Raw genomic sequence first — 27,789 nt, 5'->3', positions numbered from 1 at the left:
CGAGAGTAATGGAGGACTTTCTAGCTAAGAAGGGAATTGTTCATAAACGGTGCTCTCTCTATCACCCAGAATGTAATGGGATGGTTGAGAGATTCAACCGCGTATTGTATTAATATAATCTATTCAGTCAGCTAAGGAACACGGTCGTGACTGGAGAGCTGCAATATTTGAGAAGATTATGGCTAACCGGTTGACTCCCCATTCTACCACTGAAAAAGTTCCTTCTGAGTTGTTCAGGGGAAGTACACCTAATAATTTGTTTCAATCTTGGATGAGAGGGAATGGGGCTGACATTAGTGTTTCTGACGATCCTCAGTGGAGGATTCTCCAGGATCTAAAGTCTTCAATAAGAAATGCCAACTTTGATCTCAGACAAAGAGTTAACATAGGTGATTGTGTGAGAGTACGATTTCCACAGAAGTCCGGAGGTACTAAGTTCTCTACTCCTCGCATAGTTATTAAATTATTCCTTAATTCTGTGAAACCTGATGATGGGTTCATTTGGAACCTTGGTAGGATTGCTCTTGTACGGCCGTCTGTTTCTTCCAATTCTCGTTCACATTCTCAACCCAATTCTTCCAAATGTATTTCTCCTCTGCGCAGGAGTACCCGCACCTGTGCAACTCCTGTGAGAATACATGATTATGTTTGTAACTGAGGATATCAGCCATTGTTTATATTTTTGTGTTTGGGGAAGGTGTGTGGTATTTACCTATGTTACTGCTTTGTACGTACCCCTTGTTCATTATCTAGTAAATGTGTGTAACTCATGGACACAGCTCTAGAATGTGGAATGTTTAGGTGCCTAGTTACCAAGTACTCTGCTGTCAGTTGATGCTGTATGTTCTGTGGGTAGGACGCTTCTGCTATATGATCCTGAAATAAAGAAGAATATCTTTCATCATTCTGGCTACCCTTGTACTTCTTCACACTATCCATTGATTGTATGGACAACTGTACATCACTTAGGACTATGCCAGATCTCGCCAGGTAGAGCTGATGCTGGTACAGCCCTAGACACGTAGCTATAGTTAAGTAAGACCTACTGAGGCCCCAAATCTTTCTGTACTACTTCACATGGGGCTTGAATGTGAGAGGTGGGGTCAATGAAACACAACTGAATGCACTTTTAGCTGAAGGGAACTGTTGGGTCCAGTGGAAGCTCCCTTAGAACAGGGGTGGTGTGGCGGGGGACGGATGAAAAAATATAAAAAATCAATGTACCTCCTTCTTCGCCGCCGCACATCTCTTCTCCTTCTTCTTCTCTGCTGCACCAGAAGCACCCAGGCTCCCGGACTCTCCAAGGCAATCACAACGCTGCATGAGCAGCCTAGTGATTGGTCTGAATGGCCAGTCTGGCCGCTCAGGCAGTACCTGAGAGGCTGGGCATGTTCTCCACTGGGCTGTGCAACACTGCTCAGTGGATAACATGCCAAGAGCGTTTGACTGTTTGGGGGGCCCCAATGGACTGGCCAAGCCCTCATGCACATTTAGAGAGAGAGTGCAAACCACTCCTGCTCCCTCTGAGGGCAGGCAGCCCAGCACTTCCCTAATCGACCTGGCTAGTGTTGTAAAGCAAAATAAATTGATAATAACTTCTTGTTATCATCATTTTATTTTTATTTTCCACTGCTCAACAAGCAGTGTGGCGACGCTCCCCTGCCTTAGCGGAGGAGACCCCAATGGTTGGGTTCTTCTAAATGTTTATTATGCAACATTGAAAAATGTAAATGTATTATCCATACATTCTATAAAAGCCCCAAAAAGATATTGAATAGACATGAAAGCACGATTTAAACACGGCCTTAAATATAACACTGCCTTTGCTCACTTGTGGTCGAAGTAGCTAACTTGAATGTTATATATTCATACATCAGAGACAGAAGAAGCAAAAGAACATTTGCTAATGCTTAATGCTGTAAACTTTATCTGTCTATTTTTACTGTTCCCGTTTTTTTTTACAGATGCATTCATGAGCGGTTTCGCTACAAATCTATTTGTTATAAACAAAGCAGCCACCACTCTTCCAACAGCTTTTATTGCCAACATCAAGGCTTACCTCTTGGGAGCAACTACAGACCTTTTTGAGGTTTGAGGTTTAATTCAACTGTTTTGAGCTTATCACGCTTTCAAGTTGACAGAAACTAATTGTTTCTTGCTTCAAATATATATTAACCAGGTTGGACTTCGAGCTGAAGGGCTTCAAGAAGTTATAATGAAAAGACACTTGGACAACTGGAGCAGCAGAGCACAAGGTGGTAATGAAATTAGACATATTTTGAAAAAGGTAAGCTATGCACTATATCTGTTGGTGAAAGTACATTCTCCTAGTGGCAGAAACTGGATAGAAATGAGAGCTTACACTCTAAATGTAAGCTCTTCGTCAGTTCCAGTAAATCTTATATGTGCATCAGTACTAATATCACAATGCACGTGTTTGCCCCACATTCCTATAGATAAGAAAATAAAACCTCTTCATTTGCATCCCAAATGGTTGCAAAACAAATGTGCATATAAGAAAGGGACCCCCTGAGACTAGTAACAAGTTCCTAGGTCAGGGCACAATATTGATCAAAAAAACAATACCTAGGCAACTTAAAGGGCCTGTAGGGATATCAGGTACAATAACATAATAATAATAAAAAACACAAACATTGTCTACAGTAAAGCAGTGTACAAGAAGAATAAACTATATAACAAGTTCATATAAATCTAATTTATTTAGAATGTATTACAAAGAATATTTTTATTTAAAAAAACATATACACAATCAATCTATAAAGCAATTGATATATGGAATTTCAACATATGTACTCCATCACATTTAAAATCAATTTACATGAATAAAATTATACATTCATAAAAAACAGCAACCAAGTGGGTAAATGAGGAATCTCTACGCGCGTTTCGGCGTTACACACGGCTTCTTCGGGAGACCACTTGAGATTTCTAAAATGTAATAAAGACATATGCAAATTAATTAGTTGCAGGTGTCAGGTCAGTTAAAGCATGGATGTCCTGCCGTGCCAACCTATTTTTAGACTTGAGGTAAAGGGGTCGCAATCGGCTGGCGGTCCTTAATCTATAGAAAGTTATAGCTGATTTTCAATGAAGTGATAAACGGTCAGAATTGATTTAATGCCATCTCATGTGCGATCCGTCGTTGAATTAATGAAGACTATGCTTTATGCGTCTCCAAATGAGCTTAAAAATCAGTTTGATTGACTGATAAAATACTTATCGCCCGATGATGGTGTCGCCTTAGGGTAAGCTGAATAAGTAGTAAGGCAGGTTTCTTTTAGTAGTTATATTGACCCATATCAGAACCCCACCAGACGTCGTGGACACGTGAACCGGCAAATACTGCCACTAATTTTAAGGGGCCATCCATGCCCGACCTAAACTACTAAAAGAAACCTGCTTTACTACTTATCCAGATACTGCTACTGGTTTTAAGGGGCCATCCATGCCCGACTTAAACTACTAATGGTTTTGTATGAGTGAAAAGTCCAGCTAACTATAACATGTGTGAAACCTATGTTTTTTTCAGAGAATTTCTAAGGTTTTTTAAATGCTAATTCCTAACTATATCGTTTGTGAAACTTATGGTTTTTTCAGTGAATATATATATATATATATATATATATATATATATATATATATATATATATATATATATATACATATATATATATATATATATATACTAGTCAACCCAGAACATGCAACCAAACATATTATCAGAAACAAGGTTGTCAGCATTGTTACTATTCCATAAAATACAAAGGGAGAAAGCATCTTATATTGCTAACGGGAAACAGGTTTAAAATATACCTACATTTTACCCTCCCTACCTACCAGGTTAGTTTATAACTACAGAAGGTCTCATAGGATTACATGGACGGCCCCATACCTCTGGTATTCAGCAGTAGTGGATCACATTGAGTTCTGCACAAACTGCCAGGATACGAATGTTCTCCAACTGTGTGTAATTATGCCTCCACAATACATTATTAAACGCGCCAGTTTCAGACGTGGCCACAGCTACATATGTGTTATAGGTTGAACGTGCGAGGATCATTCCAAATAACAGACACATTATCCAAGATAACCTTGATGTGCCATGCTCTCACTATACACACTAAACTAGCGAGGCAGTCTAGAACTGTAGCATAACAAATTATTCTCATGTGAAACAAAATACTCAGCCTTCTCTAAACAATATCACAAGTGCGTGTTGTGTGCAAAGCAGAGCAGGAAAGTAAAAATGACGTTTAACCATCTAATAATCACATGCTAACTTAACACGGTGTGAGTGCAAGGCTCAGCACACAACACCCTTCCTCAATCGAAGCACGTGATATAAACGTGGGTGAATTTGGAATGCAGAGTCCAAGCCTGAAAAGCAGAGTCAAGTTCAAATTTGCATAAAAAATTATTCGCTGTTTGATAGAAAACAGTAACTATATAATAAAGAATAGGTAGAAAAATCAAAGAGTCTTAATCCAACAGCGTATAAGCACAGTATGTAGCAACAGCCTCCAAGAGGAAGTCATAGGGGGTAGATGTATCAAGAAATCGTTTTGCACTTCTCTAATAGCGATTGGTAAGGAATCGCTATTAGAGAAGTGCAAAATGGTATGTATGTAGGAATTCGCTATATTTTAGCGATTCCTTAACATTCCTTAATTGCGATTAGCAAATTGCTAATCGCAATTAAGGAATAATTTTCCCATTCATTTCTATGGGCCAGGAGGCCCATAGGAATGAATGTGCAGTAATTCTCAAATTGCGAATTCGCAATTTGAGAATTATTTCAAGGGTGCAGGGGTGTCTTATGGACACCCTGCTGCACCCCTGAAACTTACATGTGTGTGCATATGGCACACATACATGCCCTATGGGCATGTATGTGTGCCACATGCCACCTTCAAAATAGTGATATTTTGTTGTTTTAAAGGATTTCGCAAATTAACACGAACCTCAAGTTCGTGTTAATTTGCGAGTCCTTAACCTCAATTCGCTAAAAATAAAAGCTTCATACATGGCATTTAAGGAATCGCACATTTGCGATTCCTTAAATGCTGATGCAAAATAAGGAATCGCAATTTATTGCGATTCCTTATTTTGCTAATCACACATACATCTCAAAAGATGCAAAATTTCAGTTTACGATTCGTTAAGGCCGAAATTCGCAGAATTTCGGCCTTAACGAATCGCAAACTGCTTGATACATCTAGGCCATAGTTCTTATCTGAAAACATTTCAGCCATCCAATTCAATAATGAGAATGAACATACATGTTCCTCAATGACCAGAGCCTCTATCACCATCGGCGAAAACTCGGGTCATCTTCAATGTAACTGCGTGCCAAAAAGTCATGCGCCACAGCAAAAACATTCCAACATCCCATTATTTCATGTATCGCTGCTTAGGCCATAATCCCACCGCCAGAACAGAGCAAGTCATGAACCACTAAGGGGCTCATCATCTGGTCATATTCCGCGTTGGGAGACACCGTACTGCAGAGACACAAATGCAAGGGCCCAGTTGAAATCGCAGCTCAGGCAATGGAAGACAGGTTGAACGCATGTGAAAAAGGAAAATCGAAACGATAATCCATAAACTGCACTCAATGTATCCAGAGGCAGCGCCCCGTAATAACTAAGCATTCGGTTGCGGAGCAGCAACAGCCAGGACATATTTTCATGTGCTGCTGGATGTGCATCCATATTTAAGGAAACAAATTAATAAAAGCACACCAGCAAAGAAGACACAAAATATACTTTGAAAAACAGTCACAAGGCCACTGCCTCTAACTTTAAAAAAGTAAGGTAACCCCGTAGTCAAGGACGCATTAAAGATACTCTGAATTAACTCCCCAAAATACAGAGGCACGTCTCTATTTAATAAATCATACACTTCTGTGCGGGTGTTTGCTACATGAAGGACAAATGTTTCTCTAGCAGATGTAAAAGCGGCCTCTTTTTAAGACAATAGCGCTCTTATACGGCTCATTTGGTTGACTCTTCTTTCAAGGTCGGAATCGACGGCCAGATGGAAACATCCAGCTTCTCATGCAGAAGAGTAAACACAACTTTTTTATAGCAAACCACACGCTCGGTTACCGTAATCATGTAACCGATGCCTGCTAACATTGCACAACAATCTGCATTATTTCAAATTAAATAACTCACGTTTCCAGTATTCTGAACGTTGGTATGATAGCAGGTGTTGGAGTACCTTTCAAAACTTAGGCCAAATTAGGCGCATCTTGATTACAAGAGCCATGCAATTGTATGTGTCTACAAATTAAGGAGTGATCTGGTGCTATTGTGCAATCCTCGCCATTCACATAGACTTCTTTTCCATCCCTCAGGCACCTATATGTAAATGATAATAACCAAGCTTCATGCAGATAAGCACAGCCTAAAGATCCATATCTGCCTATAGCATAGTATTTCATGCAAACCTCAAACTTAAACAGGTTAAAAAGTAACATTATGATACAGTGGATAAACCACACAGCTGAATCGGATCTCCAATGAGTGACCACTTATAACCATTCTCATAGCGTGCCCTGTTCTCTGATTTGACAGTGAGAGAGTGATCGCACAATAGTTTGTACTTTTAATCATTCTCAGCATATGCTATGAATACGCTTTCACGTTACACGTTGCATCAAAGCTTCCGTGTGACGTCATGTACGGCACCCCGTATGCAAAGACACAAATGGTTTTTATTGTTTAAAAACATATATTTATGTATTTATTTAACATACTAACAGAAGACATTTCCTAGGATAATTATAAAAAAAACATTTTTTAAGTTCCAATAATCCTATATTACTTTTGAAAGCAATTACACAAATCACGGTGAAATGTCATGCATTCTCGTATCGTAAGAGCACCATAATCACAGCGTAATCATACGCAAAGCCATGTGACTTTAAAAGAAGAGATTTGATTGGTTTATAACACTTCCTATTACAACTGTTGAAACTTCCGTCCCATTTTAATAATTCTACTTTGACTTTCTAAGAAGAAGCCTCTCTTCTGAGAATCTTGTCAAAAAGAACGAAGTTTACCATAATAACAGCAATGGACTCATCTTCCAGCCATTCTTCAGAGGAATATTTAATTCCTAAAGAACCTCCAAAGAAGAGGAAAGAATCTCTAATTTGGCAGTTTTTTACTTTTCCAGATGTACAAAAAAAGGTTAATTCTCCAAAAGTAACCAGTAAAATTTTCCAAATTCTTTCAAGGGGTGATCTATCTCAAAAGTACTCCTTTGGCACAGCAAATATGGAGCAACATGTGAAGAACTTACACCCCAACAGCTTTGCTCGAGCTGCAACACAGAGGTTGAAGGACAACCCACCTGCTGCTGCACCAAGCACAACTGCACCAGCATTTTCAGCAAGCCGTCCACACCCACAAATTCATCCTGATTTTGCTCAAGTTAAAATTCCATACAATTATTGCAATAAACTTTTGTGTTATGGGAAACAGTATATTGACCTGATAAAACGCAGGAAGCAGGAGCATGGCTGTCCTCGACATTACTTTTTTTTTCATTCTTTTGTTCCTGTATGACACATCCAAGCCCCCTACTATAGAAAAAAAATTGCCCTGGTATTTGGCCCCCCGAGAGCTAATTAAGAATAAAACTAACTTCTATTTTTTTTCCCTTTTCCACCGCGTACGAGTACAATACGCGTACAACACGTTTTTTTATTTTTTTTTAAAAGTAATTTTTTGCACCTAAAGATCTATGTGGGGCCCCCTGAGCAGGCCTAGAGGGTCAACATGTTTCTACCCTGCCCCCTTTCCTTATTTTTCCACTTTTTTTTTGCTGTTTTCTTGTGACTCTGTGCTATCGAGGCACAAGATGGCTGCCACCACTTCCTGGTTTGGAGTGTTGACAGACAGTTGGCATCCAATCAGCATGCAGCTTGTGCTCGTAATTGTACGGATTGCGGTATGCGTGCTGTACTTCGTCTCTAGATATCGCTATGAAATTACTTTTGATTTTCCCAGGAACTACTGAATGGATTTACACCATTCACCAAAAAGCACAATCTGCGAACCAAACTCTACTTCTCTGTCAAATTTGGTGTAATTCCGTTCAGCCGTTCGGGCTGTAGCCCTGGCTAAAGGTCCCTATAGAAAATTGCAAGGGGAAACATGTTTTTCTCGGCCCGAACTTGACAAATCCCCCCCAAACTTTCAGGGAAGGAGCGGAGCAGAGCAGGCCATTTTCTTGTAGAAATTTGTGAAGATTCGTCCACCAGCGCCAAAGTTATTCCAAATAGAATGTTGTGGATTTCCTGTGGAAACTAGGTCCTAACTATAACTACCTAGTGAGAGAACTCCCTTAATTTCCATTTTATGACAGCTGTTTGTGCAGCCTAGAGATGGTATTCCCATGAATTCTGAGGTATCCCAGAGTGCATGTCAATGCCACCCATCTCTCCCTCCGATAGTCCAAAAGGCAGGCTGCAGTGGAAACCCAGGGGCAAATGTATCAAAGATTTTGCATCACTCTTGTGCCACGCAATGGCGAGGTAAGAACTAGAATGGCATTACCCAGCCACGCAGGGCCACCTTGTGTGGCACTGCGTGGCTTGGTAAATGTGGAGTAACCCAAAGCAGTGTAGGTCGCCCCAGCGAGGCTTTCAATACATGGAGCATCGCAGTTCCCACTCGGCCACCTGTCAATGGGAGGCTTAACAAGGAGAAGTAGGAATATTTCTCTTCATTTTTTCCTCTTTCTACACGTGTTGAATTCTGCAGTACACGTAGAATGAGGAAATAGCCTCAGAGAATTGTTTTTGTGCAAGAAGGTGTTCCTCCCTGCAAAAAAAACAATCCTACCTACAATGCAGGCACCATTGCACCATGGTGCAAGGATGCTTGCGTAGGAGCTAGGCAGCAGTTTATGCACCAGTGGTGTCACAGAGCAGGAATTTGCTGTATAATGTTAAGTACAGCACATTCCCACCCTCTGCCATTCATGCAGCGTCGCTCAGAAAGGTGGCTTGTTGCATTGCGCTGCATGAATATTTTATAAATATGCACCCACGTGATTCTCTGAACCTTTGAGATAGGGTAGATTTGGCCTTCACCAGTTGAAAGCGGGTATACCCCACTGTCATACCCTTTCCTTAGAAAAGAAATGTACCATTTCATGAAGAACTAAAACGCATGTCTCATAGATATTGTGCAAAGACACATTTTCAGACAGCACTTCAGCTGTGTAACTTCCTGCCCTCAGTAATCTCAATAAAAAAAAACATCCGAAAGGAGAACACTGAACTATGCTTTGGTGAAAATAACTGTACCAGAAACATATTGAACAGCAAACGTATTCACTTCATTCACACTGTGAGTGGACATCAATACCTTCTGACCATCCTAGCATCCTTAGTACATGTTCCTGCCACCAAAGCTGCTCCTTGTGAGGGTCAGGTTGCTTGGTCATGTGCCGGGCAAAATATTTGAATATAAGATAGCCTAATACAAAATTAAACCACACTGGAGCCATGCTGTATAATTTTCACTTAAAAGAATTCTGCAATGGGTGCATGCCTACTTACTGTGCACCCTGCTCATAATGTGCCTACCACCCTTTAGGTAAATTGTTAGCACCCTTTATGTAATTTGTTGCCCAGATGAACCCTACTTTTGATCGGGTGGCGGTCTCTGGTCTTGAGTGCCCACTCATGCGCTGCAGCCGGCATTTATACCTGGCGGTTGCCTAGGCCCCTACTGGTGGTCATGTGAACGGGACCCGGGAGAAGGCAGGATGTTGCATGGGCGCTCTAGTAGTCAGAGCGACCTCAGGACGAATGTGCTTGGCAGTTGTGAGTTTTAAAAATCAGCGAAATATAATTAGTGACAGTTTTAAAAACAGTTTCTAATTGTTTTTAAAAAGCAGCTTTTCAATTTCAAAGCATGAAATGTGCTTGGTGCCAATCTTGATTTCTTTTCATTTGTATACATTTTGCCTTTGTGTGATCAAGAAGGTCACTGAAAATTCCTGCTGAGATATTCCACATCTAAATAAAAGAATGCCAGCTTTCTAGAGCGAATGTCAGATTGTGGACCAGGTGACAAAGGAAATTATCCTCCCAGTTAAGTGCAGATTGTACACCACCGACAGATGGCACTCGCGACATGGTCATTTCAAACTGTGCAAGGAGGGTTTCATGGATTCTGGGCCCCACCTAAAATGGCAGTAGGCAGCACTCTCACTGCACACCAGCCTCAGGGAGCCAAAGCACACACAAAAGTAGGGTTCATCTGGGCAACAAATTACATAAAGGGTGCTAACAATTTACCTAAAGGGTGGTAGGCACATTATGAGCAGGGTGCACAGTAAGTAGGCATGCACCCATTGCAGAATTCTTTTAAGTGAAAATTATACAGCATGGCTCCAGTGTGGTTTAATTTTGTATTAGGCTATCTTATATTCAAATATTTTGCCCGGCACATGAAAAACTGCTTTGAAATTGAAAAACTGCTTTTTAAAAACATTGAGAAACTGCTTTTAAAACTGCCACAGTGGGGCCTAGGCAACCGGCAGGTATAAATGCCAGCTGCAGCATGGGAGTGCAGCAGACGCGCCGGCGGCACGCCGATGGCACACCAAAGGCAAGCCTGTCTGCCCCCGTCCGTGCCCAGACGGGCCAAGGCAGTATGTCCACATACTCAAATACATTCTACAGGAACTCAGAATGCTGCATTCTGCCTCACTCAAACCTGAAGCTACAACTCTCGCTCCCTTGTGGCAGCACAGCATTGGCGATACACGAGATTCCTTCCCAGAGGTCAAGCTGCCCCCGCTAAGGTCAACTAGCAGCAAAAACAGGCAAACTCAGAACATAAAAACCTGTCAATCCTCTATCTCAATACACTCTCACTAGTAAAACACCAGTTGGAAATCTTTGATCTCCTCGACTCAGATAGACCAGATATTCTTCTGCTCACGGAAACTTGGTTAACCGCAGAATCCTCACCCGACATTCTAGCTGCCTTACCGAGCGAATACTACATTCTGCAAACTAACCGCCCTCCGAGAAAGCGAGGTGGCGGAGTCGCAGCCATCATCAACAAAAAATGTAACTCCACTGCCCTCCCCCCACTCAAACTCCTGGCCACAGACAACATTATGATCAAATTTGAGTCAAAGTCAGCCCCATTTATTTGTATACTTATCTACAGCTCCCCCCCCAACACAAGTCCCTGTTCCCTCACTACCTGGGAGAACAAATAGCACCCCTAGCCACCGACTACACAAGTATTCTGCTGATAGGGGATGTCACCTACTGGGCTAACGACCCCCAAGGAGGGCCACACTCAACCAAACTGACCGAATCACTCAAGTGCCTGAATTTCGCCCAACGGATCTCCTCCCCCACACACACTAAAGGTCACACTCTCTACCAACTCTGGACCACCAATCTGATGGTCTCAGCTCTATCCATACTACCCTGTGTCTGGTCAGACCACTATCTGGTAAAAATTTGTCCTAAATCTCCAAACTACTGGAAAATAGCCACCCTAAAGGGAAGCACAGCGATAAAATAGAACGCCATCAACAGCGAGGAATTTATTAACACACATAGTAGCACTGCACTCTACCCCAAACACGATATCAACCACCACAAGGAATCTTTCTCAAACTGCCTCCTAGCAGCCAGTAATACCCACCTCCCACTCAAACAAATCGGACTCACCCGCCGGCATGAGGCCAAGAGGTGGTTCTCCCCCGGCCTAAAGTCTCAAAAACGCTCCCTTCGCCAATCAGAGAGAAAATGGAGACAGCACTATTCACTAGAAGGGAAAGATAAATATGTCAGGGCCATGAAGGAATACATAAAGGCCATCTCCACAGCAAAAGCTACTTACTTCTCATGAATCCTCAACTCCAAAAACCAAGCCAAAGAAATCTTCACTATTGTAGACAAGCTGTCTAACCCAGAGAGAATACTAAAGAAAACCCAAACCTTCTCAGGCCCTTCGCGACTCCCTGAACACCTACTTTATTGACAAAATAAACACCTTTAAAGCTAGCATTCCCCCTAAGACCTTGCAAGATACAGCCTCACCCACCTTCAGGAACCCCACACAATGGATTCCTTCACCCCCATCGATACAGAGATTCTGAACAAACTATTAGCTAAGGTCAGATCCGGCTCCCCTCTGGACCAGTGCCCCCTCACGTACTGAAAACATACTTTATGGCTCTCCCAGACCCAGCCCTTGCCCTCCTTAACCACTCCTTGGACCAAAGCTGTGTACCCAATGCCTTCAAGGAAGCCATTGTAGTCCCCCTTCTTAAGAAACCAGGTGTAGATCCCCTGATACAAGCAAACTACTGTCCCATATCTTTACTCCCTTACATGGCAAAATTACTGGAAGCCCATGTGGACAGATGCCTGTCTATCTTCTTGGAACAGACAGACTTCCTCGACTCTAGCCATGCCGGCTTTCGACCATCATATTCCACGGAAACTGTGATCTTAGCAGTACTTGACTCCCTACGTGAAAAACGGATATAGGCACGCCCCAGGCCCTGGTGCTCCTTGATCTCTCGGCAGCCTTCGAAACAGTCGACCATAGCATTCTGGCCGATCGTGTCAAGGAGGCAGGCATCCAGGGCCCAGCACTCAGCGGGATAAAATCCTTCCTAAACAACCTCACCGAGGCAATCCGTACCGGCCTGTTCACCCCCCCAAACTAATAACAACATATGGAGTTCCACAGCGTTCGTCCCTCTCCCCCCACCTGTTCAACCTCTACCTCCTCCCACTAATAAGCTCCCTCAAAGAAAGCAGCGTCACCATTTCTAACTACGCGGACGACCTCCAACTCCTGTTCAAGATCAACAACTCCCTCCAGTCAATCTCGGACTTCCAAGACACCATGACATTCATCCGCCAATGGACGGATCACAATCATTTAAAACTGAACCACAGTAAAACTGAATTGATACTGGTGGGTGCTGCACATCGACACTGGGGCCCACACTACATGCCTAACAACCTGGGCCCCCAGCCACTCCCACCACCTCAGTAAAAAGCCTTAGGGTCACCATTAGCAATGACCTGTCCCTTAAAACACACATAGGCACCGTGATTTCCATCTGCTTCCGGCAGCTACCTAAAATAAGGAAAATAAGCAGGCTATCATCTCAAACTGCTCTGGTCCAAGTCGTGATAGCCCTGGTTCTATATCGGCTCGACTTTGTCAATGCCACCTTTCTGGGACTCCCACTTGCCTTACCAGGTGACTCCAACTGGTTCAAAATCAAGCAGCAAGACTAATTTTCCAACAACCCAGATGGCAACACGCCTCCCCTCTCCTCAGAAAACTGCACTGGCTACCTATTCCCCAGCGCTGTGCCTTTAAGGTTGGCTGCCTGGTGTACAAATCCCTAAACGGTCGCAGCCTCAAATTTATCGCTGACTGCATTTCCCATTATACCCCCTCGCGTAACCTTCGCTCAGCCCATCTCCAACTCCTCACAGTACCTACCTTTAAGTTGAAGTAGCAAGTGGAATGCAGGTTAGCGACCCTTGCCCCTTGACTATGGAACTCCATCCCACTGGAAATTAGACTAAGCACAAACCTGATCACTTTCAGGAAATCTCTCAAAACATGGCTATTCAGATGTGCCTATGAATAATCTGCTTCGGACTGGTGATCCCTCTGCCACATTAGCGCCAAGAAACCAACCGGTGAAAAATCGCTCTACAAAACTTTTCTAACATAACAGAACATGACATGACCATTGCCTTCTTACCCTTCAATGCTAGGATGATAATTGAGTCATCTTAAAAGTGAGAAGTGAGCGGACTGACCAATGATATTTTTGTTTTTCTTGCCTCTGCAGTTTGATTTCATATCTACATATGAAAGAGCCATTTTACTGAAAAAGCTTGCAAATGTATTAAATCTATAATTTAGTTGCCATTGATTTTCAGAAATAAAATACATGTTTACATTTGTTCCATGGCATTATGAGCCATTATGAAAATGGGGTGACCCAATTCAAGTCTTGGACCTGGGCGGTAGATCAATATATAAAAAACAATGGTCCTACACCTTGGTTTAAAAAAGCATGAATCCAAAATACAATAATCTTTCAACAGTTCTGAGTGTATACACTTATCAGCTCTGGGTAATCAAAACGGCAATCACAAATAGTAATGTGCAACAACCGAAGGGATTTCAAAAACACTTTTTTTTCATAATGTTGAACAGCAGTAAATGTGCTGTGTTAAAAACATGAGTTCAATGAGAAATGGAAAAAGTTGTTGCTCCAGGGGAACGTGCAAAGTGTGCTTAGGTGAAGGTGCACAGGAAAAGGGTGTTGAGATAGTTCATACAGTTGGACTGATAGCAAATTCTCAGTCTTAGTTAGCCTAGCCACACTTTGTCAGTTTACATAGTGGTTCAGGCTCCAATTGTCTGGGCGTCGATGTTACACCTAAATAAAAAAAGAGGGGCCATAAGGGTTGTGCACAAGGTCATTAAAACAACATGACCACCGGAGTAGTTCTAAGTTACATCTTGGAATTATAGAGGCTTACCCGCAAGGGGTTACGGGACGGGAGAAAGCGTCCCTCTAATTCTGGTTCCGGTCTTCATCTGTGAAGTAAAGGGCCAATCAGCACTAATCATGGGGTATATTTCACAGGTAGGGGTATAAAAGAGGCTGATGAGACGATCCGAGTTTAGAGGAACAGTGGTCATGTTGTTTTATTTACATTGTGCACAACCCTCATGACCCCCCCTTTTTTATTTAAGTGTATCAATTGGACAACATCCTTCGGTTGCCCACCCCTGTCCTGTAGAAGACCCGCAGGCTGAGGCCCCAAATAGCCCTCTATGCCACAAATCGGGTTGAAACGTCGACCCCCACACAATTCAAGCCTGGACCACTAGCCCCCAGTTCCACTGTACTAAAAAACAGTGATTGTAAACATGAAGTTAGCAATTGTAGGTAAACTCACAAAGTGTGGCTAGGCTAACTAAGATTGAGAATTTGCTATCAGTACAACTGTTTGGACTATCTCAACTCCCTTTTCCTGAGCACCTTCACCCGAGCACACCTTGCACGTTCCCCTGGAGCAACGACTTTTTCCATTTCTCCTTAAACTCATGGTTTTAACACAGAACGACATTTACTGCTGTTCTAAATTATGGAAAATAAAATGTGTTTTTGAAATCTCTTCGGTTGTTTCACATTACTATTTGTGATTGGGGTTTTGATTACCCAGAGCTGATAAGTTTATACCGTCAGAACTGTTGAAAGATTAATGTATTTTGTATTTATACTTGTTTAAACAAAAGTCTAGAACCATTGTTTTTCCATACCATTGCATTATGAAGCATCGCACAAAAGGACTGTGGGGCATATTATCTAGATGTGCGTTATATAATGCACATCGCACATTTCCATATCGCCGGCTATCGCCGGATTTTTTTGCCGTGTTAGCGCGTAATTATCAATGCGCAACACGTGGGAGAAATTAAATCCGGCGATAGTCGGCGATATGGAACATTAGCGCATGAAAACAAACGTTGTTTTCACGCGCTAATGTGTGCCTTGATAATATGGGGGGGTGTATTCAGTGTTATGATCCACACCCCCATGTTATCAATGCCTTAACAACTGGTCAGAGCAGGCGTTGGGAGACCTGCGATAAACGAGTTTATCGCTGATCTTCTTCTCCCAACGCCTGTCTTGGTAATAGGGTGTTCCCACCTCCAACCACATTTTACATGTGGTTGGACGTGGGAACACCCACTTTGCATGTCATTAGCGATGTTTCTCGCTGACATGCAAAGTGAGCTTGAGGCAGGCGTTAGCATGCCCTTGTTAATAGGGCGATGGAAGTATCGCTGCTTTCTCGGCACAATTCGATACTTTAGCTTGCTAATATGCCCCTGTGTGTATTCTAGACAGCAGTGCTTCGATGTCATTAGAGAAGTGCAACTCCTTGTAACATCTGTGTCTAAGCTTTGGAAAGGCTCGGCAACTCACTACATTATTTATACCACACGGATCGGTATGTGTATGTCACCGTGTGATTACTGTCATGTAACAGTGAAAATCGAGTACTTCACATTATATTTCCCTACAGCTATCTGAGTGGAAAGCATTGCCAACCCATGAACCGCTGGCATCTGCGTACCTGAAGTTGTTTGGACAAGAGATCTTCTTTGCTAAGCTCGACAAGGACAGCATTAAGCGTGCAGTCGAGGTAAGCCATACATCAGTGGTTTTTAACCTGTGGTCCCAGGACCCCTAGGGATTCCCAAAGCCTAGTCAGGGACCCGCAACTGTTTGCATAATTAAGAAATCTGAAAATGAAAACGTATATATAAATAAAAAAGCATAATTTAACATTTGAAAGCATCTTCTATTTTCGATTGTGAATGAAAAAAGTACTTCAATATGTGAGCCTTTTTGGTGTGTACTTGTGGCTGTGTTTTTGTTTATTAGCTGAAATGTAGCTTTATTGTGATGTAGCATGTTTATTGGACGTGGAGGTTTGTTACTGTGGTGCTGGTGAAGAAAGCGGCAATGTGTACCTGCCAAAACTCTTTTCAAACACCAAGCTTCTCCCTCGTCACTACCAGAATCTAAAAAGTTAAAAACACCTATTCATTTTCTGCATTTAAAATGAGGAATTTTCAAGTCTGTGCAAAACTTAACTTCACATTCGTACCACTTGATGGACCTAGTGTGTGAAAGAGAAAGAGGCAACTGAGAAAGTTGGGGCTAGATTTGTCATGGTGTTTTATTGCTCACACGGTAACAAAATATTAAAGTCAGATTTACCAAGCAACACATGGTCACCTTGTGTGGTTTTGCGGAGCTTGGTAATTGCTGCCTTGCAACTGAGTTGCCTTTGAGTTAGGGTTGTGTTCCATGGATGGAGCATGGGTGGTCCCACTCATAAACCCATGTATTTTGGTGCATTTCCATATTTTCCACGAGTGGTAGACCTGGGAATGCACCAGACTGCTACATCTTAACAGGCGAGGCATAATGAGGAGAAATATCTTTTTTTCTCCTCGTTTTTACCTCTTTCTACATCTGCTGCAAACAAATAAAGAGGAAAAAGCCTCAGAGGGTTGTTTTTGTGCAGGAAGATGTGCCTTCCTGTAATGTAATGTAAGCTGGTATTTATATCGCGCACTATCGCTCCAAGGAGCATCTAGGCGCCCCTACTGACCAGGAAGATCTGAATGCTGGTCAGGTTGCTATTGGTAATTCAGCCAGGATTATCACGCTAGTACTCTAGCACAGGTGTCAGGAAGCTGGAAAATCCAGGTTTTCAGAGCCTTTCGAAACTCCGATTCCCGCACTAAGGCACGGAGGCGGGGGGAGTTTATTCCAGGCCTTTGCCCCTATAACTGGCAGAGATTTACAACCTCTAGAGCTACGTCTGAAGGCCGGGACAGACAACAAGTTGGCATTGGAGGACCGCAAAGTACGTACAGGATGGTATCGGGAAAACCTCCCCTGTAAGTACTTTGGCCCCTGAGAGTGAGAGGCTCTAAAGGTAATGACCAGTATCTTAAAGAGAACCTGTTTGATTATTGGTAGCCAATGCAAGGTGTTTAGTGCAGCCAATGGTGATGATTTCTTTGGCCATTTCAACACCAGCCTAGCGGCTGTGTGTTGCACCATCTGTAGTTTGTGTGTGACCACTTTGTTAGACCCTGCATACAGGCTATTACAATAATCTAGTCTTGATGTCGCAAGGGCAACCGTTACCATTTTCCTAGCTGACAGAGAAAGCAGGTCGAAGAATTTTCTTAGTCCATTGATGACATTGAAACAGGTCCCTGCTACTGCCAGTGCCTGTTGTTTGAACGAAAGAGCGGTATCAAACTTGATGCCCAGGTTTCGTGCTGCATTGGTGGTATGAGGCTGCACCTCTGCGTTCTCCGGACACCATAGTTTAGGAACGAAGTCATTTTGTGGACCCATTGGCAGGATTTCCGTTTTGCCCGTATTACATTTCAAATGCTTCTTCCCCAGCCAATCAAAAGTAGCCATCAGGCAACCTTTAAGATTGTGTTCCCAGTCCTGAGTGTCTTGATCAAGGACTAGGATCAGTTGGGTATCGTCCGCGTATGCAACCACATCGATACCAAAGGACGATATCAGCCTGATCAGAGGGGTAGTGCCCAAAAACAATCCTGCCTGCCTACCTTGCACCATGACGAAAAAGTGTCTGCATTTGCACAAGGCAGACAAAAGTGCGCCAGCAAGAAGAGCACAGAAAGGTGCCATATAAAGTGAAATATCGCTCATTCCTACCCTCTCCCTTTCACACACCGCAGCACAGCAAGGAGGCTTGCTGCTTTACATTGCGTGAAAGTTTGCTAAATCTGGGCCTTGGTGTTTAAATGTTACCCGATCATTGATGAAAAAAAAACACCAATAGTAGTCGTATAATGTTCCGTGTAGGATTAGGTACTGGTAAACTAAAGGATATTTTATTAGCAGCATCAAACGTTTGATTTGATGAATTATACAAACAGTCATTAACAATTTTGTTATAGATTGTTGTCACCTTTGTCGTTTAAAATTAACATATCGCAACTGATGTGTGCTGCCTTGCATTTGAGTCAGCTTGGAATGCTATATTGCCTATTGAAGTATATGCTTTGTTGCAGGTGTTTTACCAAACAGAAAGAAAATTCCCCAAACTCAGTGACCTCTTGAAAAGCCTACAAGAGAGCCTTGATGTGCACTGGACCAAACGACTGCTCTCTACTGAAGTTCGCTACATTGTCCCTACCTGCATCGGGCTCCCTATAGAAAAAAGCATGTATTATGCTTCAGTGACCAATGCTGCAATAAATGGTAAGATTACATGTGCCTGTAAATATATATGTAGGGACACATAATGGACAACCTTACATTATGTCCCCATTGTGCCATATAAAAAACCTAGTAACAAAATTTCAAACCACGAGACAGATGACCACCTGGTTTGTAAACATTCTTATAATCCTTGGATGACAATTGTTAAGATGTAATGAGACTTAAGCAGTGAGAGCCTCATTGTGATAGTGACAGGTGGTCCATTTTCTCTGCCACTCTGGTTGGACTACAACCCTCCATATTTTTAGATCTTTTCTGACTTTGAAAAGATCTCTGTGCCTTTGGTGGGGTCATTACCATGGCAGCACCGCCTCGGAAAGCACGGGAAGTTTGGCAAGTGGCTGTTGCTCATCAAACTTTTTTGTTATCCAAAAACAAACTCCCTAAGTTGGGGACTTTACCTTGTGACCTGGATCAGAAAAAAGTACATCAGACAGTCCACTCTCAAAATGGCAGATGGCCAAATGTGCCTACATCGAAAGCCCCAACTCCATTGGGCTGTCAGTATAAAGGTTTCCAACAGCAGAGTCAGTTGAGTGTTGCCATTAGAAACATGACAGCCCGCCCAACTCTAAATAGATTGGGAGCACCATTCGTTTGGAGGACAGGGTCCATGCCACATCTGTAATACGGTACTCTGCATGCCAAACTCTAAATCGGGCAATACTTTTCTAGGCTTTTCATTGGCATTTATTGTTGATGGAAAATATATAATTGGCTTCGATTATGGTGGTAGTTTATTGAAATGACACATCCCCACGTATGCTAGGCTATTACATTATTACTATTTCAGGAGAAAAAATAACAAACGTGTATTAAATATCTGTATGCACACAATGTTTCTTTTTTCTCTCTTGTTGGCAACAGCACGAGCCCAGATTTTGCCATCTCCATCTTCAGATTTTAGCCTCTCCCAGTTATTGGACTCCCATATTAAACTCCATTCAAAGATGAGTCTCAGGTGAGTATTTTAGGCATAATAGCTTCGAATAAAACTTTATATGGATGCAAAAAGAGTTTACACCGAGAGCTGTGATATCTGAGCAGTGGCACTGTGGTGTAAGTAACGTCAACACTTATTTTTGAATTCCCAGTTTAGCCAAAGATATGATTATGTTCATTGGCCTGAACACACATCTAATCCAAGCAGGCATGGAATTGCAGGCCAAGGTTCGTGCCATATTACCTGTAAATATTTCTGCTGCAGTGGATATAAAGGAGAAGAACTTCAAAATAGATATTGACCCTTGCCGTCAAGAAAGCGAGATCATGTCAGCCAGGTAGGCTAATCCTATTCCATTCTTTTCTGGGGAACAGTCAAGCGTTGCTTAATGTATGCATCTGAAAAGATAATCCAGGGAATTATCCAGCATGCAATTTACAAGGACCAGACGGCGCCCTAAGTTTTTCTTCGAAGCCCACAGCCGGTGCTGAGTAATGTCAGGATTGCCACATACCAATGCTGTGTAGTCTAGATTCCACCACCCATGTCTCTTTCTTACTCCACCATCCACTCCCTGTCCCTTTATTTCATTCTAAGAGTTTCTTTTTCATCCTTACTTTCTCCTTTATCACTGTTTTCTATCTTTCTCTTCCTTCTGTATTTTTCTCTCTTGCTCTGGGTCAAAATCTGAAAGAAAAAAAAGGTCTGGACCCTAAAATGAGTGCCAGTGGGCCCGCCGGCAACTACTGGCTCACATTAGGCACGTATGCCCACATGCATCAAACTCCCGTTTTGTGATTCCAAATTTGCGATTTTTACCGAATCGCAAATAAGGAATCGCAAAACGGAATGCATTATTGAAAGTGCATAATATTTGCGATTCGGTAAAAATCTCAATTTTTACCGAATCGCAAATATTATGCGAATTCTAATTTGCGATTTCGCAATTCCCATTGATTCCTATGGGCCAGAAGGCCCATAGGAATCAATGGTAATTGCGAATTCGCAAATTGGAATTCGCAACATGTTGATGCATTCCATGGGTGTAGGGGGGGTCCAAAGGACCCCCCCCCCTGCACCCCTGAAATGTTTTTTAAAATGTATTTTTAACACACACATGTCCTAACATGACAGTGTTTAAAATGCAAATTTGAGCATTTTAAACATTTTTCGCAAATTACCACGAGGTTCAACCTCATGGTAATTTGCACTTGCAATCTTGAAATTCACAATTTTTTTAAGAATGATGCATTGCATTTAAGGAATTGCAAAATTGCGATTCCTTAAATGCAATCGCATTTTAGAAAATCGCAAAATTAGCGATTTTCAACAAAAACAAATGATGCATCTCAAAAAGCATTTTTGGAATCGCAAACGGCCGATTTTAAGGAATCGCACCGTTTGCGACTCCAAAAATGCTTGATGCATGTGGGCATATAGTACTACAATGGGGTGTGAGCGCCTCCAGTAATGGAAAACAGATTTTTAGAAGTCTTTTAGTAGACATCTGTTCAGGATGATGATTTGAAATCAAGGACAAGCAAGTTGCAGTAATGAGGCACCAGGAGCAAAAAGGAACTGAACGGCTCCATTGCATGGTAAAACGGAGTAGATTTGCTGTATTCATGCAAGGCATTCCAGCAAGTAAAGTTGCTGTGCTGCGTTGCATGAAAGGGAGAGATCAGATCTGCAACATATCTACTAAGAAGTGACACCATTTGCTCTATTCACACACTGGTACATCTTTTGCAGCCATGCCTAACACTGGCCCCCTTGCAGGATAGTGCAAGGATGTCTGCATTGTGGTCCAAATAGTGTGCGTGCAGCAGGGGGTCCCTCCCTGCTCAAAAGCTATGCTTTACTGCGTTTCTCTCATTGTATGCATGCTGTAGAAAATGAGAAAAACTGAGGCGAAATTAAAACATTTCTGCTTGTATGCCTGCCTCAGGAATGCAGAGAACTTTGACCCCAATCCCTGTCTACATTTCTTTGTAAATTGCGATTTGCAATATAACCCATGGGTGGTTGCTTGGGAATGCCCATGCAGCACCAATAGAACAAGGTATGATGCACATTAACGCAAGGCAACACATATTTTGTGTTAGCAATCCAATGTAATCGCGATTTGCATTGGTTTGTAAACACCACCAGTAGACTTTTCGTCTGGTCTGTATTAAAAAAGTATTGGAATTCTTATGCAAATTCTTTGTAAATCTGACTATGTTTAGCGCCAAGGCCAGTTTTAAAGATATTTATTACAATCGGGAGCCTTCTTGTGGATATTTGTGGTTGTGCCATAAGGCAGCTGCTTGCAGCACCCTTAAAGGATCCATAAAGTGTAGAAAGCAAACAATTCTCTTTACTCAGTCCTGCTTCTCTAACAATCACCAACAATAAGTGTTCTAGATTGAGGCTTTGTTTGATGTTGTCAGCTAGGTTTTTGAGCTGCATTGTGGCAACATTCACTCAATGGCTTTTTTCATGTAACAATGAATCGGTACCTGAATCACTAGGGGGCACATGTTACCATGGAGAGCTCAAGGCACTGTTCAGTTTGCAAGCAGAGTAGTTAGCTAGTTACAGAAAAAGGCACATTTTGAATGGTAAGGAGATGTTTTGACTGGATTCGTATCTTGTGGTTAGATTCTCTCATGGGACCTATAGTGAGTCAGTCTCACTGATGTTTGAAGGGGCAGTGCTTACCTTGTAAAATAATAAATTCTGGTGCTCAAAGCTTAGCTCAGAAGTTACGGCCGGCACAATAAAATGTGAGTGACTTCAATCCATGATGTGCCTCTCTAATCGACTCACCAACATTTCCTGCCCCTTTGTCTCACTCTTCCTGCTTTCTTCTTTTGAGACATTTCTTCTGGCTTTTCTTCCTCCTTCTTTTTCCCTTGACATTTTCCCTCTCTTGCTCTCAGAAATATCGGATTTAGAAAATAAGTGCTGGTTCTCAAAAATAAGTGCTGGTGATCCCCACTGTAAATCTCTGTATCATCCTCCGCAGCCTGGCAACATGTAAATGAGCACATCACATATGGAGCTCTAAAAATATACATATTTTTTACTAAGTGTACAACACACACACTGTCTTTCCATTACATCACGATGGTTAGTGACCGCACCTTAACACCTCCCAGCCAGTTACGTAAGTCTTCTGTTGAGTCCTCACAGAGCCGCAAAGGTCCTAGCACACAAAGTCTCAGGACAGTACAACACTCCCTTTGTTAAATAAGAAGGTGTAAGCAACAGTAACATTATATTTCTTCAAGTCATCAAGGCACTCACGCTTGTCGACCAGATTGAGGGGTAAGAGGTAGATGAGATGCACTCTGTGCTTCAATGACACAGGTTCTAATGCTCAATCTGGATTGTCAGGCAGGGTCACCTCATTCATGATTGTAGGAGTTGGCAAACATCAAGGTAGGTGTTTAAGGTCTGACGAGGCACTTGTGATGGATTTTCTGGGATGATGTACTATTACGATGTGTCCTTTGTTTGTCACAACCTCCAGAGGATTGACAGCAAAAGGTGACTCTGTTTCCTGCTTTCGTTTCCACTTGACCAGGACCCAGTCACCTTCATCAAAGACTGTTTCCTGAGCTCCCCAATGCCTATCAGCATAAGTCTTCATTTTGAGCAGTGTCCATGACATGAATAGTATCAGCATTCTGAGTTTACTCTGCTGTCAACTGTGGTAGGTTTGGTTCTTATGGCTCTTTCAAATAGCAAGGCAGCAGCACTCTCATCAGTTGTGTAGTGATGATTTGGAGAGCAAGCAAGAAGGGCTTGACATAGAGTCTGGATTAAATTGATCTCCTCCATCGGTGCTCGTTAAATTACTCTTTTGAAGGTACCCATGAATCGTTCCACAGCACTATTAGCTGGGGGCCACAGGGGTGATGCATGACATTGAGTCTGACTAGAAACTACTTGAATTCTTTGCTATGAACAGCAGACCATTGTCAGATTTGAGAATGGTGGGGATACCTCGCTCTGAAAAGATGTTTTCCAGCCACTCAATGACCTTGTCATGAGTTGTTGATGATCATTTCTCTACTAAAGATAAGTGTGAATACTCGTCAATAACAACCATGAGATGATGTCCATTTGATAAGGGCCCAAAGGAATGAACTGCGATTCTCACCCATGCATGCGCAGGAAGGTCAGACATGGTTAATAGATACTGTGTCACCTTGAGGGAAAGGCAGTAGCACAGATGGCACTCTTCTCAACTCGCTCATCTAAGCGAGGGAACTACACTCGGTCACTTAGGGCTCTTTTAGTGGTGATAATGCCAAATGTCCTTAATGAAGTAGTTCAATGACTTGCTGTCTTAGGCTCTCAGGTATGATGATTCTTGAGCTTCTCAACACATTACCTTCCCTGGTAACAGACAGTTCACCCTGTACATTTTAGAATGTTTTAAATTTAACATTGTCAGCAAAAGGTCGCACATTCTGCTTCCACAATTCAGTTGAAATTATGTCTTTTAGGACAGGCATGTTTTATCTGCATTACTAGCAGCAATAATCTGTGTAAGGAATAGGGCTGCTAATGTGCTGGTCCTCACAATGAAAGTGATGTACTCTTCAGCTGCTATGGATGTTCACTGTGATGATGTGAAGGTACTCATGAAAAGTAGTTTGCAATGTTTTGACCTTTACCTGGCTTGTGAACAATTGCATACCTGTACTCTTGCAGTCGCAACCCCCACCTCTCAATGCAAGGGGACATCTTGCCTTTTGAGTTTCCGAAAGTGGTGAGCAGTGCTTGATGATCTATAATGATAGTGAAATATTTCCATAAAGAAACACATGAAAATGCTCATTGTCCCACACTACAGCCAGACTCCCCCTCTCTGACTGAGAATAGGCACGCTCTGTGTCAGACAGGCTTCGACTGGCGTAAGCCACAATGTGTCTCTGAGCATTTGGATGACCATTATATTGAGCAAAGATTGTTCCCAGCCCCACCCGACTCGCATCTACTGTGATCTCAGTATGAAATTTGGGGTCAAAATAGGCCATCTGGATTGCATTCTCAATCGCATGTTTTATCCGTTTGAAACTTTGATCACATACAGAAGACCATTGGAAAGGGACATGTCACTTTGTTAAGTCTCCCAATGAGGCACTAACAGTAGCTCAGTCACAAATGTACCTTGCTGTAATAAATGGGCATGCCTAAGAAGGATCGCAGGATGGTAACATCTTGTGAGGGGCCAGTAGCTTACAGTGCTTGTACTTTGTCTGGGTCAAGAGTCATTCCAACACACACAGAGCTCTGTAACAGATGTCTTTATTCTCCAGTGCATAACACACACAATGCCTTCTCATTACATCATAACTGTTAATAATCAGTCCTTAACATCTCCCAGCCAGTTATGTAATTCCTCTGTTGAGTCCTCCCAGAATCACGAAGATCCTAGCGCACATCACCTTAAGCCACTACTACCAACGGTTCAAATTAAGCACTATAGGGGAGGTGTTAGACTTGGTATCTTTGGCCGTGTTTACCCTGTCTTTTTGCTTTCTGACCTCCTGATTTTAACTCTGTTTTTGATGGTTTACTGTCTCGGCGCACTTTCTCACTGTTGTTCATTGCTAGAGTTCAAATGCTCCTATTGTAAATTGGTATTATGGATTGGTGTTTCCATGATTGGCATATTTGAATTACTAGTTAGTCCCTATTAAAGTGCACTGGCCAGGGCCTGTAAGTCAAATGTTACTAAGTGGGCCTGCAGCACTGATTGTGCCATCCACATGAGTAGCCCTGGAAAGGTAACTCAGATCTGCCACCGCTGTCCTCAGAGTACAAAGGAGTTTGGGCAATAAAAAGCAGGGCCCAAACCCCTAAACTTTAGAACTCTTTTGGAACCAAAAAGAAGAGCTGGAGTAGCTGTAAGGAGGGACTACCACTTTGCTGTGTGCTTTGCTGTGTTGGCCTGCAGTGGCTGCTTCTGTCTTAGGCAGTGAAAGGACTGGACTGAACTTTCTGCAACTTCCTTTTTGTGAGTTTCTCCAAGGGCTGTAAGGTAGAGCTTGCCCCCTGTTCCATAAGTCTCAGGAACAGCAACGACTTCAAGTTCTTCTGCCCTCAGCACTGGGGCCTGTGTGTTTTGTGCTGCAACAGAAGGAAAAGCAACCCAACGCCATCTACGATGACACTGCTGACTCTGTTTCCTGAAGTCACCACAGAGGGCACCGCTGCAATACCGCACCACAACCCTGGTCTCACCGACGACACCACCTGACGACGCCACCGAGCTGCTGCTTGCACCATGACCTGTGGGCACCGCACTCCACACCTCCTCACACCGTCACCTTTGTATCCCCGACAACACTGCTCCACGCCAACATCGATGCTATCACTTGCACCGTGGCTCGAGGGCACCACTTGTAAGTTACACAAGTCACCATCCTCATCCCGCACTCCAGCCTTGGCCTATCAATGCCATTGACTTCAGTTCTTCAGACAACAACAGCGCTTCAAAAAGGGTTGACACCGCTGCTTGCACCATGACCTGCCAGCACCGCAGTTAGCACTGCATCACTTTGCTCCGCAGCCCTGGTCTCACCAATGCCACTGGATGACTGTCATTGAGCTGCTGCCTGCACCACAACCTGAGGGCAGTGCACGCCACACCGCTGCACTTTGCACCGCAGCCATGATGCCCGCTGACGCCAGCGCTCCTGACTTCAACCACGAGGAGTTCAATCTGCAACGCGTGGGAATTCAAGGGCCCAACAACTCCAGAACCAACCTCCGGAACTGAAGCCTGCAGATGCCGGCCTTTCAGGGCTCATTGAGAGGTCGCCGACATCCTGCATCTAAAGGTACTGTTTTGCGGGTCTTCCCGACACCGTTGCTGGCCCATGACGCCGCAGTCAGCCACAACTGTTTGGATTTTTTGTTCACGACCTGTGGTGGCTCCAGATGGAGCTATCGACTTCAAGGAACTATATTTCAAGTCTATTTTGATGACTGAAGATTTCTAAGTACAGTATTGTGGATTTTGTATCGTTTTTGGTCTTGTCTTAAGTATATAAAAATATTGGGTATTTGTCTAAACTGGTGTGGTGTCCTTTTGTAGTGATTTCACTGTGTTACTGTTGGTTATATGCAAATGCTTTACAAACTGCTGCTAGGATAAGCCTGACTGCTTGTGCCATGCTACGAAAGGGGTGAGCAAGGGTTATTTTAGGAGAGTAACTCTCTTATCTTACCTAGAAGGAAGGGTCACTACTTGGACAAAGGTTCAAACCCTTGCCAACTAGAGACCCCCATTTCTAACAGGAGTTCAACAGGTTTCTCTGAAATTTAAACAGGATCAAGGGCAACTTTGGTTGTTCTTCCAGGCGATTCAAAGGTCTATTGGGAGGAACCTAGTAGTAGCCATTGCAATAGTTCAACGTTCTGAGGTCATGAGTATTATTTTATGAATTTCAAGTAAAAGATATGGCATAGTACATCTATGTTGGTGTAACGTGAAAGGATGACCTGAAAATCTATATTATTTTAAATAATAATTACACACCATACTGCTCAATCCAGGTGTCTCTTACCAAACAAGCCACGACTGCTCTTCCTATTTGTGCATAATTTAATCATTTCCGTGCATATAGGGGCTATCAATGAACAGATGCACTATTCACAACAATACATTTTTAATAAAAGTTTCAGTTTTGTGTGTATGCTTGTGTGCATTTTTTTGCTATCTTTGAAAAATAAAAGACTGAATAAGATCTCAGCTATTTGCTGGCAGTTAGGTTTTTTCCCTAAAGCAAACTTCATTGTTTTGATGTGTGAACTATGATAGCAGTTGTTTTTGTGATGGAGGCTGCTGGAACCATGGGGTTTTGAGTTCTTTCTTTCAAGTGCTAGCAAAAGAAAACCTAATAAAAAAAACAATACATTGTAAC

At 42.6% G+C, this 27,789-nt stretch overlaps 1 protein-coding gene across 1 annotated transcript in view; it reads left to right on the top strand.

The window, feature by feature from the left end:
• LOC147747587 (vitellogenin-1-like) overlaps positions 1–27,789 on the top strand; it is a 1,134,322-nt gene that overhangs the window by 462,661 nt on the left and 643,872 nt on the right. The window contains exons 14-19 of the mRNA XM_086925703.1: positions 1,965–2,089; positions 2,180–2,287; positions 16,157–16,276; positions 18,708–18,897; positions 19,786–19,879; positions 20,013–20,198. Of these exons, the coding sequence (XP_086781829.1) occupies positions 1,965–2,089; positions 2,180–2,287; positions 16,157–16,276; positions 18,708–18,897; positions 19,786–19,879; positions 20,013–20,198 (823 nt within the window). The remainder of the gene's footprint in view (positions 1–1,964; positions 2,090–2,179; positions 2,288–16,156; positions 16,277–18,707; positions 18,898–19,785; positions 19,880–20,012; positions 20,199–27,789) is intronic.

This window comes from Lissotriton vulgaris, chromosome 1_1 (genome assembly GCF_964263255.1).
Source record: "Lissotriton vulgaris chromosome 1_1, aLisVul1.2, whole genome shotgun sequence".
NCBI lineage: Eukaryota > Metazoa > Chordata > Amphibia > Caudata > Salamandridae > Lissotriton > Lissotriton vulgaris.
The sequence above is the reverse complement of the archived record's forward strand: the minus strand, read 5'-3'. Positions and strand labels throughout refer to the sequence as shown.